The sequence below is a fragment of the Rhinolophus ferrumequinum genome, chromosome 7 (genome assembly GCF_004115265.2).
Source record: "Rhinolophus ferrumequinum isolate MPI-CBG mRhiFer1 chromosome 7, mRhiFer1_v1.p, whole genome shotgun sequence".
NCBI classification, from domain to species: domain Eukaryota; kingdom Metazoa; phylum Chordata; class Mammalia; order Chiroptera; family Rhinolophidae; genus Rhinolophus; species Rhinolophus ferrumequinum.
The window spans coordinates 44,028,128-44,044,637 of NC_046290.1; the positions used below are offsets into that span (position 1 = coordinate 44,028,128).

A 16,510-nucleotide genomic window follows, 5' to 3' on the forward strand; every position below is an offset into this window, starting at 1 on the left:
TGATAGAAAGTCGAAGAATAATTTTCAAGGGCTTCTATATGCTTTAAATTGACACACAGATATGTGACATACATATGTATGTAGCTCACAAAGCCCACTATAGTTTTTTAAATCAGCCACATTTACATGGGAGGGGGGAGCATCCCCCCCTCCCCCCATCATATTATCATAAAAGTAAAGGTAAAGAGACTGGTTCCCAAGGGGAATGTACATTAAGCTCCAGCAAGAGTGGCAGGATTGTATGCAGAATGGCTTTAAAGAACTAAAATTAATAATTACATTAATAAGGGAATTGATTTTTTTTTTTACATTAAATACAAAGAAGGAATAGTAATAATTGTCCCCAGAGTGAGGCATTTGAGATAGAGGGGATAAACGCCCCCCAAAAGTGATTACATCACTCTGTCCCTCAAGCAGTATTAGCACAGTAAATCCGAAGATGGGCTCATCAGTGAGAAATTCTTTGCCAAGATAACTCTACCCCCACTCTCATATGTGGCCTCTTTCTTTTTGGAAGACACAGCTTACCTTGACCATTTTTGTTAGACAGTAACATTAAAATTCTCATTAATAATGTTGACAATTATGTTGATTATTTCTGCTAATAGATGTCTTTATTAGAAATGAATTTTCATTGTTATTCTGTAAAGTCTAGTTTTAACTTTGCAATATTCAGTAGAGGAAATTTTAAAGCCTTTACATTTTCTTTCATTTGTGCTTTCTAATGTGGTACATTTGTGACAGTGTTTAAGTTCGGAGTTTTCAGTGCATTGGGTTAGACTGAAATTAAATATCCAGTGTTCTTGATCCTTTTTACTTTTAGTCTTTATGGGAGGTATTTAAGGACTCTAAAATATGTCTTAAATGTATATCGTTTTGATGCATTTATAAGATTTTTAAAGCAAGGAATGACTGGGCTATCTAAAAACCCAGATGCACTAGGGAAAAAAAAAAAAAAGCTACGTGCTGCAGCATATCAGCTTTTGTCAACCTGCCAACAGTGGAGCGTACCATGCTGCAAGGAGTAATAAAAAAGGAATTAGAAAACTCACTGCTGGAGGAGAACAGTCAAATTAAACACCTTTTTAAAACGATGTGCATGTATACATTGCCGTTCTATTACATGGAGGTCCTTAGTGAGGTTGGGATGTGCTAAGCCTGGTATAGAGGAGAAATGATGAAGCAGGAGTGGTCTGGTGACATTTTTCTGACTTGATTGGCTGGGGTGTGTGATGTAATAGGTTACAGTGCAGCCCCTTATAGGTTTTAAAATGAATTCCAAGACACCATTACAAAGAAAGCCGGACTCTTTTCTTATTACTGAGCTCAGCCAAGGAAACTCTCGCACAAATGTACAACACTGTTTGGAATATGGAAGACCTGGATTTAGAATATTCTAAGACAGATATAAATTGTGGCACAGACTTGATGTTTTATATAGAAATGGATCCACCAGGTAATACTGCAGTATTCTTGTAGAAAGCTAGTTAATTCTGTGGCATTTTATTTTATTTTTATATTTTTTGACAACTACTGTAACAGAGCCTCTTTAGGTCTCTATTTTTGTTAATTTGTTCTAATTTAGTAATTAGTTTGGTCGTAGCTTGAAAATTAAACAAATTGACTGCCTGTGGAAGCAAGCAGATCAGGCTGTGTGTGGTAAATGCTTATTCTTACTTGAATGGATATGAATGGAATTCCAGTTTTTCACTGGTGTCTTTTGTTAATCAAGGTCTTTTGCCGTCGGGGTTATATTGTTGTATATTGTTCCTTTAGTTAAAATGATGCTTCCTTTGTGCTGCCTTTCTCTGTTGACAGTGGATGAGAACAGTGTGGTACTTTGCAGTGATAACACTCGATACTTTAGAAAGCATGCAAAATGTAGCAGTGATTGCAACTCAGTTCTCAGTTCTTGGTGACCTAAAACTATTGTAAAGCAAATGTTGAGACTTTGCCTGTTCTCTCTTATATTAAGATACTATAATGAGAAAAGAAGTTGGCTCTTCCTTATTTAGTCCTAGTCTGTATATTCCTGACAGAAGCCTGAAATAATTTTTACGTAAATTAAAATAGTAACAGCGCTTTAAAACTTACGACTTAGAATTTAGCTGAAAATCCTCGACTTATTTTGCTTTCTAAATTAATTTTTGTTCATTAACGTTAGCCCTCCCTCCCAATTAAGAAATTTCAGAAACACTGCAGCCTCTCATTTGTCACCAGCTGGTATATGAATACCGATTTGACATTGAGGAAAAGGAATGTGGTTTTTAATCGGTCTTGGCATATTGAGCACAATTTATCCAATAGAATATTAACATGGACACTAAAGAGATTTAGGTCACAGATGAGTTTCTTAAAGTGGCTTATTGGCAGAACAGTGCCTGAAATACTAAGGTTAGAGAAACCTAATTCTTCCTCTTAAAACATATTGCTGTAGATGAGCTTTTTTTTTTTTTTTTTTTTTTTTGTACCACAATAGCATTTGTGGAGAACAGAAACCAAATTTGTCTCTTATAATTAAATAAGATGATGAAATTAAAGCTAGCCCATGTGATTCCTCCTGCTCATATGTTCATAGTTTCTTAGTTTCTTACTTTAGGTGCATTTGACCAAGCATGAAACTTTAATATAACTAGAACCTAGAAGTAGAAAATGCTGTGACTGAAATTCGTTCAAGTGGCCAGCCCAATTTATTTGCTAGTCTCTAAGCTGTTTTTTCAGTTTCTTTTCTCTAAGCCATACTCTGAAAGATTTCTGATTTTTTTTTTTCTTTTTAAACTGTCTTCCATGTTTCATGGAATGGTGAATTAGTGCTACATTTCACAGTTATTCTTTTTGTTACATAGAAATGTTATTTAAAGATTAAATTTAAAATGTTCAATTGTAGTTGGGGTTGCAAACAACTTTTTCTTTCTTCTTAATCTCCAGCACTGCCTCCTAAACCACCAAAACCCACTACTGTAGCCAACAACGGTATGAATAACAATATGTCCTTACAAGATGCTGAATGGTACTGGGGAGATATCTCGAGGTAAGGCTACAGAAACACTGAGTTTTCACTAGAGCTAGAGAGTTTTAGATTAAGGGAAAGAAAAGCACCAGCTTGCTAAGTTCCATTTTTAGGATATCATCCAACATAAACATGAAGCATAGTTGGTTCTCTTCCAAAGACGACCAGAGAAGTCACTGAGCCGCTGGAGAACTGTGGGTGCTGGATGCCACAGGAAATTAAATACCCGAGAAGTTTCATTATTGACAGAGATGGCTGGGAAACACCAGGATGAAGTGACACTGCCTAAAGGCAGCATGTAAAGTCACTCTCTAGTAGACAAAACTCGTACTATTAAGAATTAATAGTATCTTCCACATAAAATAAAATGGCATTTTTATTGTTTGCTTTTTTAAAGGGGAGTGAGGAGTTGGGAGGAAACCTTGGGATCACTTGCTTTGCTGATTTGTCAGAGTGATTAGAGTGTTTGGTTAAAAAATAAAACTGTACCACAGTTACACCAATAGTGAAAGTAGGTGTTTTGGTTTTGTTGTTTTTTTTTTTTTAACTCCCATGCACCTGTTTGTAATGAGAAAGTTTATAACATTTTTATATAAAAAATAAGTTAGTAAGCTCTGAAAACGTGATTAATAAATATTAATCTATAGGGGCAGGCTGTATACAAGCTCTGTACTTTCTGCTCAAGTCTACTGTGAACTTAAAAGTGCTGTAAAAATTAAGTCTGTGAAACAAAAACTACACCTAGAATCACTAAGTCCTCAAGGTGAGTTCTCTCTTGTTTTCTTTTCACTTCAGGGAAGAAGTGAATGAAAAACTTCGAGACACAGCTGATGGAACCTTTTTGGTACGAGACGCATCTACTAAAATGCATGGGGACTATACTCTTACACTAAGGTGAGTCAAAGAACATAGGCACAATTGGGGTGGTTCAGGTTGACATTACAACATTTCCTTAAAGAAAATTGTAACGCTATTATATTTGTATTGTACTTACAGGAAAGGAGGAAATAACAAATTAATCAAAATATTTCACCGAGATGGGAAATATGGCTTCTCTGACCCATTAACCTTCAACTCTGTGGTTGAATTAATAAACCACTACCGGAATGAGTCTCTAGCTCAATACAATCCCAAGCTGGATGTGAAATTACTTTATCCAGTATCCAAATACCAACAGGTAATCAAATACTCGTATGATTACATTATTAAAATAAGATACTTGCTATGCCTAGAAAACATTTTGAAGCGGATGAATTACATGTAATGAAATTTGAAAAGCTTTGCACTTGTGATTACAAAATTACAATTTAAGAGAGAAGCTAAATAAAATGCTTTATCTGACATGCAAAAATCCTTATTTTGTTAAACAATCCTTAGTTGATTTAATGCCTTATCAACTGACTTTCTTTTTCTCCTGGTCTCTAATCCCTCTAGGATCAAGTTGTCAAAGAAGATAATATTGAAGCTGTAGGGAAAAAATTACATGAATATAACACTCAGTTTCAAGAAAAAAGTCGGGAATATGATAGATTATATGAGGATTATACCCGTACTTCCCAGGTGAGTTTTCTGTGAAAATCCGATTCAAATTTTAGAAGTCTTAGTTATTAAAACCTAACATATATTAAAGTCAGCTTAAAAAAAAAAAGTAAAAAAGTTTGAGTTTTTGCAAATAAAGTGGGGGAAAAGAGCATTTATGCATCATTGTCGATTATTCTAATAATTTATTCGTTGTCTCTCTAAACCTTTCGAATGAAGCCTATAAGTATCAGAATAATAAATTAAGTTCACAAGATAAATGAAGAGGTTGCTGTGAGTTTTAAGTTGATTTGATGTCATTCCTGATTGAAGAATTCTTGTTAGATTGGAAACTAGTAATAATGGAAAGTTCCACAGACTTGTCTAATCTTAGAAAAGGAGATTTAACCATTATACCCCTGCCATGAAAAACAGAGGCCACACTATTGTAATGTTATCCTGAAGACTTCATCTTCTCTAGGCCATCTTGTATCTGGGCCCCACCAGAGGGAGTAGAAGGCAACAGGGATGTCCTAACTGCTGATAAAGTGGAATGGCTTCAACAAAGATGAAACTGTAGGAAATTGTCAAATAGTCGTCTTCCATAGATTGGGAAAATTCCCAAAGGAAATGGGTAGTTTCGTGATAGTATTATTGGGTTTTATGAATTAGAGTCCCTCCTTGCTGAGAGTACTTGGGTGCTAGATAGTGATACAGATCAGATGTCCTGATAGTGCCTTGCAATAAGAAATTGCCTGTTCTACAAAAGGTGTGACATTGTCTTATTAAAACTGTGTTACAGGAAATTCAAATGAAAAGAACAGCTATTGAAGCATTTAATGAAACCATAAAAATATTTGAAGAACAGTGCCAAACCCAGGAGCGGTACAGCAAAGAGTACATAGAAAAGTTTAAACGTGAAGGCAATGAGAAAGAAATACAGAGGTTGGTGAACCATGAGTATGTCCTTTGTCCTTGTGCTAGAGATAACCAGAATCTTCTAAAACTGCTTATAGATGATCTTGCTTTCTGTGCTTTGCATAATTGAAAAACAACAGCAGTCTTTACCTGAGGAATCTAGAGTGAATCTTTTCATAAACTTGGGGAAACCTTCATGAATGAACTCAGGTAATGACAGATGCATTTCTCTTACCTGTAGGATTATGCATAATTATGAAAAATTAAAGTCTCGCATCAGTGAAATTGTTGACAGTAGAAGAAGACTGGAGGAAGACTTGAAGAAGCAGGCAGCTGAGTATCGGGAGATTGACAAACGCATGAACAGCATTAAACCAGACCTCATTCAGCTGAGAAAGACAAGAGACCAGTACTTGATGTAAGGATTGAAAATGGAGCCCTGTAAGTGAATGATTTGGTAATGGCTGAAATCAAGGATGAGTTATAAAGAACGTTTTCTTTTTAAAACTCTTTTTCAGGTGGTTGACTCAGAAAGGTGTTCGGCAAAAGAAGTTGAACGAGTGGTTGGGCAATGAAAACACTGAAGAGTAAGTAGTTCCTACAGATGGCAGGATTTTTTTCATTTTAGGAAAGCTGGTGACTTGCTTTAGAGGAAAAGTGAAGACTTTTACTGAGTTTGGAACATCTTGTGGGAGAAAGTGTAGCAGCTCAGTCTCATTATCCAGAATTTTTTAAAGGGAAAGTTTAGAAAGGAAGATACACAGTTATTTTGTCCCATAATGCTGTAGAGTGACACTGTCCATAATGATGTCCCTGAATATCTGAAAATCCCCAACATATGCTTAAAACAATCAGATTTTTAAAAAGACACAGTTAGGCCTAGTATATTTTTGAAGCTTTAAGTACCTGTTTTGTTTGAATTATTTGAAAACTGGCAATCCTCCTAGTCAATCAATTTCCTGACCTAAACTGGATTGTTCAATACCTTCCTTTCTGCGGAGTCTGCTGAGCACAGTTGCTGACCTCAAAACAGGAAGACTGTACCTTATTGCTGCTAACTCTCTGTCCAGGGAGGGTCTACTGAGGGCTACACTTGGTAAAAGGAAAGCTCAGGCCAGGGAGGCTGGCTGAGTCAGACCAGTGATCACTTATAGGAGGGGTAGAAATGAGGCAAAAGTGCTGAGAGAAAGGGCCCTTCCTACGAGGGAGGGTGGCGCAGGTTCGTGGCTCCCATGCACTTCCTTTAGGAACCTTCTCTCCTGCCTCCTTAGCCAATATTCACTGGTAGAAGACGATGAGGATTTGCCCCACCATGACGAGAAGACGTGGAATGTCGGAAGTAGCAACCGAAACAAAGCTGAAAACCTACTGCGAGGGAAGCGAGATGGCACTTTTCTGGTCCGGGAAAGCAGTAAACAGGGCTGCTACGCCTGCTCCGTAGTGTATGTATCTCCAGCAAACTGTTTTTCTTGTCAAACATCTTTTGAGGAGATGTTTCATCCAGCTAGGGGGCAAAGCTTTGAAAAAGTTCTAATCTGGAAGAATCTTACAGATTATAATAATGTAGAAGAGGAAATAAAACAGGCAGAAGATTTTAAAGTCTGTTAACAGACTCTAGTAGAAAGAAACCTGCTTTTTAGCTGGAAGATTGGGGGTTGGGTCCCAATTCAGCAACTGCTTTGTTTTTTGGGGGGTGTTTTCTTTTTCCTTTTTTATCTTTAAAGTGGAAATAGCAGTGCTTTTTTTTTTTTGCCTCCCAAGGCTGATAGAATTAGACTCAGAGGTAACAGAGCACCACTCACAGGTAAAAGTCTCCATTGGGGAACAGATCAAAACACTAAGAAAAAAGACTGGTCACTGTCCTTGAGATAATTACACCCAAGAGAGGACGTTTTTGTCATATGGCATATTTTGTTTATTTCTTAGTAGTCTGGGGAGAACTTTGAATGAAAAGGGAGTTTTGGATCACTCACAGCATTTCAGAGCAGTGAGTGTCCTCCAGGAGAGAGGTTCTGAACGTACATTATACTCCGTGAGCTACGTCCGTTTAAGCGGAGACATAGCCCTATTGCAGAGGAGGAGTGAGCAGAACGTTGAGGACGAGGGAATAGAGAGCCAGTGCCTGGATGGAAAGGCGTGGGGACATGGTCAGGCTGGCCTGAGAGAAGGAAGCCTATTGATAACTCCGGTAACAGTGTGACCCTGGTCGTTAAGCAGCGCCGATGGTAACGGTCGGAAGCTACCCCGTGTTGCGTGCTTACTGCCTTCCAGGCATTCTGTTAAGTACCTCATCTCATTTCTCAAAGCCACCCTGTTACACATATTTTACTGTCACCTTCCTTTTAAGCCATTTTTAAGATGAAAATACAGTGGCTCAGTGAAGCTGGGTTACCGACGCCAGTCACTCAGCCAGTGACAGAGCCATGAGTCTACAGCTCAGCTAGGGCTCTTCCCTCCGTGGAGCCTGGCTGGCATACAGTGTGCTTTTCAATGGTGGTGATTTTGTTAAAAACCCCTTGAGGAGTCGTGAATTGTCCTGGACAAGCTCAAAAGGCATGTGCACTCTCTCTCTCTCCTCTAGGGTGGACGGCGAGGTGAAGCATTGTGTCATAAACAAAACGGCCACCGGCTATGGCTTTGCCGAGCCCTATAACTTGTACAGCTCCCTGAAAGAACTGGTGCTACATTACCAACACACCTCCCTTGTACAGCACAACGACTCCCTCAACGTCACACTAGCCTACCCGGTATATGCACAGCAGCGGCGGTGAAGCACGGACCCCCGATCCTCCTGATGTCCAGCCACCCTGAGGCCTCTGGAAAGCACAGGGCTCCTTCTCCAGCCTGACCTGTGAATTGAGCTGCGGACACCAAGCCGTCTGTCTTCAGATGGGACTCGCGCTTTCGACAAAAAAAGTAGTACGGGAAGACACGCAGCCTCGCGCTGTGCGATGACCAGACGTTGCTAATCTGGAGTGCTTATCCTTCCTTCCTTCCTTTCCTTTTTTATTTTTTGGGGGATTTAATTTAAAGCCACCACACGACACACAACACAAAGAGAAAAAGAAATGCAAAAATCTCTGCGTGCAGGGACATAGAGGCCTTTACCCATGGTGCTCGTTCACGCTTTCTGAAGCTTTACCAGCTCAAAGTTGGGACCTTGTAGACCAGAGGATGGATGGGGCTGAAGAGCCCTGGCCTGGGATCGCTCGGTCCAGCCTGGTTTAGCCTGGGTGTTGCTGTGCACGGTGGACCCAGACACTTCGCACTGTGGATTATTTCATTTTCTAACAAATGAACAATATGTAGCAGAAAGGCACTTCCGGCGCACAAGGGACACTTTGGAAGAACATCAGCTCACGTATGTTCAGAGGAAATTCTGTTGTAGCAAAGTGCCAGAAAGTGTTTTGTTTAAACTTTTCAAAAACAAAACAAAACCCACCAACAGAAAGAAATGGAACTTGGAAAATAGGACTTAAAGTGAAACTCAGTATATAAAATATGTACATAACATTGGATGACTAACTATCAAATAGACGGATTTGTATCAATACCAAATAGCTTCTGTTTTGTTTTGCTGAAGGCTAATTTCACAGTGCTATGCAATTCTTAATTTTCATTGTTATCTCAGTTTTAAATGTACCTTCAGAATAAGCTTCCCTTGCCCCAGTTTTTGTTGCTTGAAAATACTGTTGTCCCTGATTTTTGTGTTAATATTCATTTTGTTATTCTTTTATCTTTTTTTTTTTTTAAGAAAAAATGTACAGGATGCCAGTTTAAAAAAGGCTTCAGAATTAAAACTATGAAATATTTTACAGTTTTTCTTGTACAGAGTACTTGGCTGTTAGCCCAAGGTTAAAAAGTTCATAACAGATTTTTTGGACTAAATGTTTTGTTGGGCAGTGCCTGATAAGCTTCAAAGCTGCTTTATTCAATAAAAAAAAAAAGAGAAAGATATATGACTATGACAAAGTATCGCTGAGTTCAACAATGTTTCAAGACTCTTAAAATACGGTACCTGACAATGTTTGTTTCATAAAGAATTGTGAACTTCTTGGATCTAGGGAGGGGGGATGTAGCAAAGGGATGTACAGGTAGGGTGCAGGGAGGGGTGGCATGCACTTTCTCATGATTACAGAAGAAGGAACTAACTGCAAAGTGAAGTTGCTTATACTTCAGTCTTTTCCAACTTTGATCTGCTAGTTCTCAATTGTGACAATTACACACCTACTAGGACTCTAACACAGTGCAGCTGGTCAGATATTTCAGTTCTTAGGAAGGAAGTTAAGACTCCAGGAACAGCGTTCCACCTTTGTTTGGAACACTGATTTCAAGGTATAATCGCTACATTTAGAAAAGATATCTCTTTTTAACATTGGACTACCATTACAACCAACTAACATTCATTTTAGAAAAAGCATGATCTGAAAAAATGTTTTTATCTGGATATTTGTTCTTTTTCCAAGCTTTCCGTTCACTTTAGATCATAAAGTGAATAGGCATGATCGTGAAACTTACTGCTCTGGGGCTGTGTGGGGCTGATTCGAGTCATGGCCATTTCAGGAATCATAACAGTCCTTCTCATTCATCCAAATAATCGTATGTGTTATACTCCCACTGTGGGGAAAAGGAAGGGGTTGTTAGTCATCTTTCCAATTTAAGGCAAGCATGAGGGGCCTCTGATTCACAGATGCAAAAGCCTGGGTTCGGTGGAAATTGTACATGTATTGGGAGGAATAAAGGATGATTATATTCACGGTCAGTAGGCCGGTAGATTAAAACGACATCTTACAATTTCAGTTGTCCTTTCTCAACATCAGATTCATCCACAGCTTTATTTCTCTTCCCTCAAATACTGGGGTGGGGGGGTTTTGTTTTGCTAATGTTGTTCCTTTTGAAATTCTTTTGAAAGACTCCTCCTAGCAGCTGAGTTAATCAACTGTAGAATGTATTTTTTTTCCCTCTGTCCGTGAAGCTATTCATATCAAGAGCAATAGTCAGTCTTGCAGCCAGACTGACAGCCCTTAAACTTGACTATACTGATCGGACCATCTCCCTCTCATCTCCGGACAGTTGATGATTTCCCTGGTTTGCGTCTGTGTCTGGTTTAAATCTCTCCTTCCATGTCACATAGAAGTCTAACAGTTAATAGTAGTTTATAAACTAGGGTTTTTTTGTTGTTTTGTTTTTTGGTAGCACATCCATGTATGCTGTTAAGTATAAATTTTCATTTAATTTCTAAACTATAAGATCTGAGATGGAATGTTTCATTAACAGCTACGTTTCATTAACAGTTTTGTTAGTGTTTTTGCTTCAACACTTCGCAAGATGACATGGTGTTAGGCACCTGCCTTATTTTTGCGTCGCACAGGCATACACAATAGATTTCCTTTGATCTGCAAGGGCAGGATGCCTCGTTCCATATCACAGTGAGTTACACCATACCTATGACGTTACACCTCTGCCAAATGCCTGCTTGTGTGTATGTAGCATGCCCGCCACATATGTCATTCTAGATGTTTGACCCACAGGGCTCTATGGGTTCATTCAGACACTCACCTCCTAACAACATAGTCTCAGTGGCTCAAGAGTATGAATGGATACAGCAGAGGCACTGTGACACATCCTCTTATCCATGCATTGATTTTCCCCACCCAGTATGCCATCCTAAAAATAAAAAGCCTAAGCTGCAAAGAGGCTGTGACAGGGCTACAGAAGTGGAAGCACTGGGACCTGATATTAGGAGAGAAAAATTATAACCATGTGAAAAGGCAAAAAGCAAGTGTTTGCAACATCTGACAACTTCTCGGCCCTTGATATATGTATATATGTATATGTGCATGGATTGTGTTTCCAGTACACCTTTCAACCAAAAGAGATCCACAGTCGTTGAGTTCAAGTACATAACAAGCAAATGTCTAGTACAGTTCTTGTATATGTGTATGGGTTGTTTTTTTCCTCTGAAGTTGCTTTGTTTTGTCTTATAAAGGTGAAAATTGTTTGCAAGTGAAGTGAGAAGTTCATAATTCTTTGGCTTTTTTCCTGTTTTTAAAAGTTCCTCCTTTGGGGAAGCTGGTCTGGATGACCCGCTTAACTTGGAAATCTTCGTTTTCAATGTGTCAAGTCCAAATGTGTTTATGTGAGCTGTCACTGTAGGGAACCAAGTGCTTTGTCATATAGCTGGTTATGAACTAGTAATGTGTTTGGGAAGTCCTACTGATGTTCCTTATTGGGAGAAAAATTCTGCTGGTTTTTAACAACTGTGCTTTTGCTATGCATGGTATCCAAGTCAGTTGGAAAGCAGACCCTGAAATTTGAGTTGAGGGTCATTTAAGAAAGGGGCAGTTTAAAGCACAATGCCTCACATGGGACAAAGTTCCAAAATACTAAAATCTTATTTTTAAAAAATCTAGTTCTATAAAATACTAGTATTATGCGTGAGAAGGGAACAGAATTGGGTTCATTGGAAACACTATCCAACTTAACATTAAACTTGTCACCATGAGATAGCATTAGCTGCCCAGGATGCTGCTATTAAAAAAAAAAACAAAAACAAAAATATTCATTTATATCTGTGTATTTTTTAAAGCTACGATCTGTTCAATGTTTTTACAAATCTGTTTATATGACATTGTTAAAATAAAGTTGGTCTTTTGACGAGAGGAAGGATGTCATGGTCAGTTGTAATTTTGCCTTTACAAGGCAACTTGGGTGGGGGGGGCGGGGGAGTGTGCCTCCTTGACATTTGGTTGAAGCTATAGATTTAATGGAGCTATGTCTTGTTGTTTTAAGTTGCTTTAATGCATTGTATTAGGTCTTCAAACAGAATAAAGGTTGTTTTGAAACTTAATGGTTTGAAATTTCAGTTATCACCTAAGAAATATTTCTAAAACCACTCTCTTGCTCTTTTAGTTAATAAAAGTTGCTGTTTCTATAGTCTCTCACCGACCGCCTTTCACTCTATTAATCTCATTTTTCAAAGTGAGAAGCACATTAAGAGTGGTCACATGAATGATAGCTTAGTGTTGTTTACCTAACTACACTATATCCTTAATGATGAAAAGAAATAGCTCGGGTGGCTGGTTGGCTCAGTTGGTTAGAGTGCGGTGCTCCAAACAACAGGGTTGCCGGTTCAATTCCTACATGGGCCACCGTGAGCTGCTCCCTCCACAACTAGATTGAAACAACCACTTGACCTGGAACTTATAGGTCCTGGAAAAACACACTTAAATAAATAAAAGTTAAAAAAAAAAAAAGAAAGCTCTAGGTGACATCATTTCAAGGCATGTTCTTGCTATAAGAAAACAAGAATGCCCACTGTCCTTCAATCGATCTCCTCCACCATCTCCAAACCTTCAGAATTGTTCTCTACACACTATGGTTTGTGAAGGAATTGATTTTGTCTGCATATTTTGAACACAGTGCAGGGACGGTGCTGTTTTGTAGACGCAACTAACTAAGCACACTCCAGATTCAGGTTTCACATTGTAGCATCTAGTCAATGTATACAAACTTACTTTAGTTTGTTTCTAATATTTTTTTTCTATTAGTTTCAGGCATACAGAACAACATAGTGATCAGACATTTATACCCCTCACAAAGTGATAATCCCAACAAGTCTACCCACACAACACTGTACACAGTTATTAGAATATTAGTGACTATATTCCCCACGCCGCATTACACACCCCTGTGACTATTTTTTTAAGTTATAGTTGACATTCAGTAATATTTTATATTAGTTGCAGGTGTATAGTGTAGTGGTTAGACATATCATTTATGAAGTGATCCCCCAATAAGTCTACCCAACCGGCACTATAGTTTTTACAATATTGTTGACTGTATTCCCCATACTGTAATTTACATCCTGTGACTTTCCTGTAACTATCAATTTATATTTCTTAATCCCTTCATCTTTCTCACCCAGCCCCCCCCAGCCCCCTCCCATCTAGTAACCATCAGTTAGTTCTCTGTATCTATGGGTCTGTTTATTTTGCTTGCTTGTTTATTTTGTTATTTAGATTCCACATGTAAGTGATGTCATGTGGTATTTGTCTTTCTCAGTCTGACTTATTTCACTTAGCATAATACCCTCTAGGTCCATCCATGTTGTTGCAAATGGTAAGATTTCATTCTTCTTTATAGCAGACTAATACTCCACTGTATATATAGATCACATCTTCTTTATCTAGTCCTCTATTGATAGGCATTTCAGTTTCCATAACTTGGCTATTATAAATAATGCTGCAGTGAACATAAGGGTGCATATATCTTTTCAAGTTAATATTTTGGATTTCTTCAGATAAATACCCAGAAGTGGAATTGCTGGGTTATAAGGTAGTTCTATCTTTAATTTTTTTGAGGAACCTCCATACTGTTTTCCATACTGGCAGCACAAATTTACAGTCCCATCAACAGTGCACAAGAGTTCCTTTTCCCACATCCTCAGCAACACTTTTTTGTTTATTTATTGATGATAGCCATTCTGACAGATGTGAGGTGATATCTCATTGTGATTTTTACATGCATTTCCCTGATGATTAGTGACTTGGAGCATCTTTTCATGTGTCTTGGCTATCTGATGTCCTCTTTGGAGAAATGTCTATTCAGTTCCCCTGCCCATTTGTTAATTGGATTGTTTGTGTGTGTGTGTGTGTGTGTGTGTGTGTGTGTGTGTGTGTGTGTGTGTTAAGTTGTATAAATTTTTCAAAATAGTTTTGGATATTAATCCCGTATCAAATGTATCATTGGTGAATATCTTCTCCCATTCAGTAGGATATCTTTTTGTTTTGTCGATGGTTTCCTTTGCTATGCAAAAACTTTTTAGTTTCATGTAGTCCCATTTGTTTATTTTTCCTTTTGTTTCCCTTGCCCAAGAAGATATGTCAGTAAAAATATTTCTAAGGGTAATCTCAGAGTTTACTGCCTATATTTTCTTCTAGGAGTTTTATGGTTTCGGGTCTTACATTTAAGTCTTTAATGCATTTTGAATTTATTCTTGTATATGGAGTAAGAAGATGGTCCACTTTCATTTTTTGCATATATCCAGTTTTCCCAGCACTGTTTATTGAATAGAATGTCTTTACTCCAATGTATATTCTTGCTTCGTTTGTCATAGATTAAGTGACCCTAAGGCATAGATTTATTTCTGGGCTCTCTATTGTGTTCCATTGATCTATGGGTCAGTTTTTATGCCAATACCACCCTGTTTTGATTACTATGGCCTTGTACTATAGTTGGATATCAGGTAGCATGATACCTCCAGCTTTGTTCTTTCTCACATTGCTATGGCTATTTGGGGTTTTTTATGGTTCCATATAAATTTTAGATTTGTTTTGGTTCTGAAAAATGCCATTGGTATTTTGATAGGGATTGCATTGAATCTATAGATTGCTTTGGGTAATACGGACATTTCAACTATATTATTTCTCTCTATACATGAGCATGGTATATGCTGTCATTTATTTGTACCTTTATTTTCTCTCTTCAGTGTCTTTTCATTTTATGAGTACAGATACTTTGCCTCCTTGGTTAAATTTATTACTAAGTTTGTTTGTTTTTTTTTGATGCAATTGTAAATGGGATTGTTTTCTTAATTTCTCTGAGAGTTCATTATTGGCATATAAAAATGCAACTGATTTCTGAATATTAATTTTATATCCCGCTACTTTATTAAATTCACTTATCAGTTCTAATAGAGTTTTGGTGGAACTTTGGGGTTCTCTCTATGTAGCATCATGTCATCTGCAAATAATGACAGTTTTACTTTGCCCTTTCCAATTTGGATGCCTTTTATTTCTTTTTCTTGTTTGATCATTGTGTCTAGAACTTCCAGTACTATATTGAATAAAAGTGGTGAAAGTGAACACACTTGATTTGTTCCTGAAGAGTTTGACAAAATCCAGCATCAACTTATGATAACTCTCAACAATGTGGGAACAGAGGGAATATATCTCAACATAATAAAGGCCATATATAACAAACCCACAGCTAATATCATACTCAGTGGGGAAAAGCTTTTCCCCACTGAGTATGATCATATAACTTTTATTTTTCATTCTGTTTATGTGGTGTATGTTGATTTGTGGATATTGAACCAACATTGTATACCAGGACTAAATCTCCCTTGATCATGGTGTATGATCTTTTTAAAGTATTACTGAATTCAGTTTGCTAGTATCTTGTTGAGGACTTTTGCATCTATGTTCATCAGGGATATCAGCCTATAATTCTTTTTTTCTTTTTTTTTTTTTGGTAATGTCTTTGTCTGGTTTTAGAATCAGGGTAATGGTGGCCTCGTAGAATGAGCTTGGGAGCCTCTCTTTGTCTTGAATTTTTTGGAATAATTTGAGAAGAATAGGTATTAATGCTTTTTTGAATGTTTGGTAGAATTCATCTGTGAAGCCATCTGGTTCAGGATTTTTGTTTGTTGGGAGCTTGTTGATTACTGATTCAACTTCATTAGTAGTAATCAATTGGTTCAGATTTTCTGTTTCTTCTTAATTCAGCCTTGGAAGATTGTATGCTTCTAAGAATGTATCCATTTCTTCCAGATTTTTTAATTTGTTGGTGTATAATTACTCAGAGTATTTTTTAAAATTTTTTTGTATTCCTGTGGTGTCTGTTGTCACTTCTCTTTCATTTCTGATTTTATTTATTTGAGTCCTCTTTTTTTTTCTTGATGAGTCTGGTTAGTGGTTTATCAATTTTTTTTCCCCAAAGAATCAGCTCTTGGTTTCATCAATTTTTCGTATTGTTATTTTTAGCCTCTATTTCATTTATTTCCACTTTGATCTTTGTTATTTCCTTTCTCCTACTCACTTTGGGCTTTCTTTGCTGTTCTTTTTGCAGTTCCCTTAAGTATAAAGTTATATTGTTTATTTGAGATTTTTCTTGTTTCTTGAGGTAGGCCTGCATTGCTATGAATTTCCCTCTTAGGACTGCTTTCACTGTGTCCCACAGATTTTGAGTCATTGTGTTTTCATTTTCATTTGTCTCAAAGGATCTTTTGATTTCTTCCTTGATCTCATTGTTAACCCATTCATTGTTTATTAGCATGTTATT

General features: G+C 37.5%; 1 protein-coding gene across 5 annotated transcripts in view; it reads left to right on the top strand.

Annotated features, from left to right (window-relative positions):
* Positions 1–12,035, top strand: part of PIK3R1 (phosphoinositide-3-kinase regulatory subunit 1) — an 86,344-nt gene extending 74,309 nt beyond the window's left edge. For 4 of the 5 annotated variants that reach the window (XM_033109897.1, XM_033109898.1, XM_033109901.1 and 1 more), the window contains 9 exons: positions 2,929–3,031; positions 3,806–3,904; positions 4,007–4,187; positions 4,445–4,570; positions 5,331–5,473; positions 5,688–5,864; positions 5,965–6,033; positions 6,718–6,888; positions 8,028–12,035. In XM_033109897.1, the coding sequence (XP_032965788.1) occupies positions 2,929–3,031; positions 3,806–3,904; positions 4,007–4,187; positions 4,445–4,570; positions 5,331–5,473; positions 5,688–5,864; positions 5,965–6,033; positions 6,718–6,888; positions 8,028–8,217 (1,259 nt within the window). In that variant the 3' untranslated portion in view covers positions 8,218–12,035. Of the gene's footprint in view, positions 1–1,212; positions 1,457–2,928; positions 3,032–3,805; positions 3,905–4,006; positions 4,188–4,444; positions 4,571–5,330; positions 5,474–5,687; positions 5,865–5,964; positions 6,034–6,717; positions 6,889–8,027 lie in introns of those variants that run through there. The other variant, XM_033109899.1, reaches the window with a different exon arrangement.
* The last annotated feature ends 4,475 nt before the right edge of the window (positions 12,036–16,510 follow it).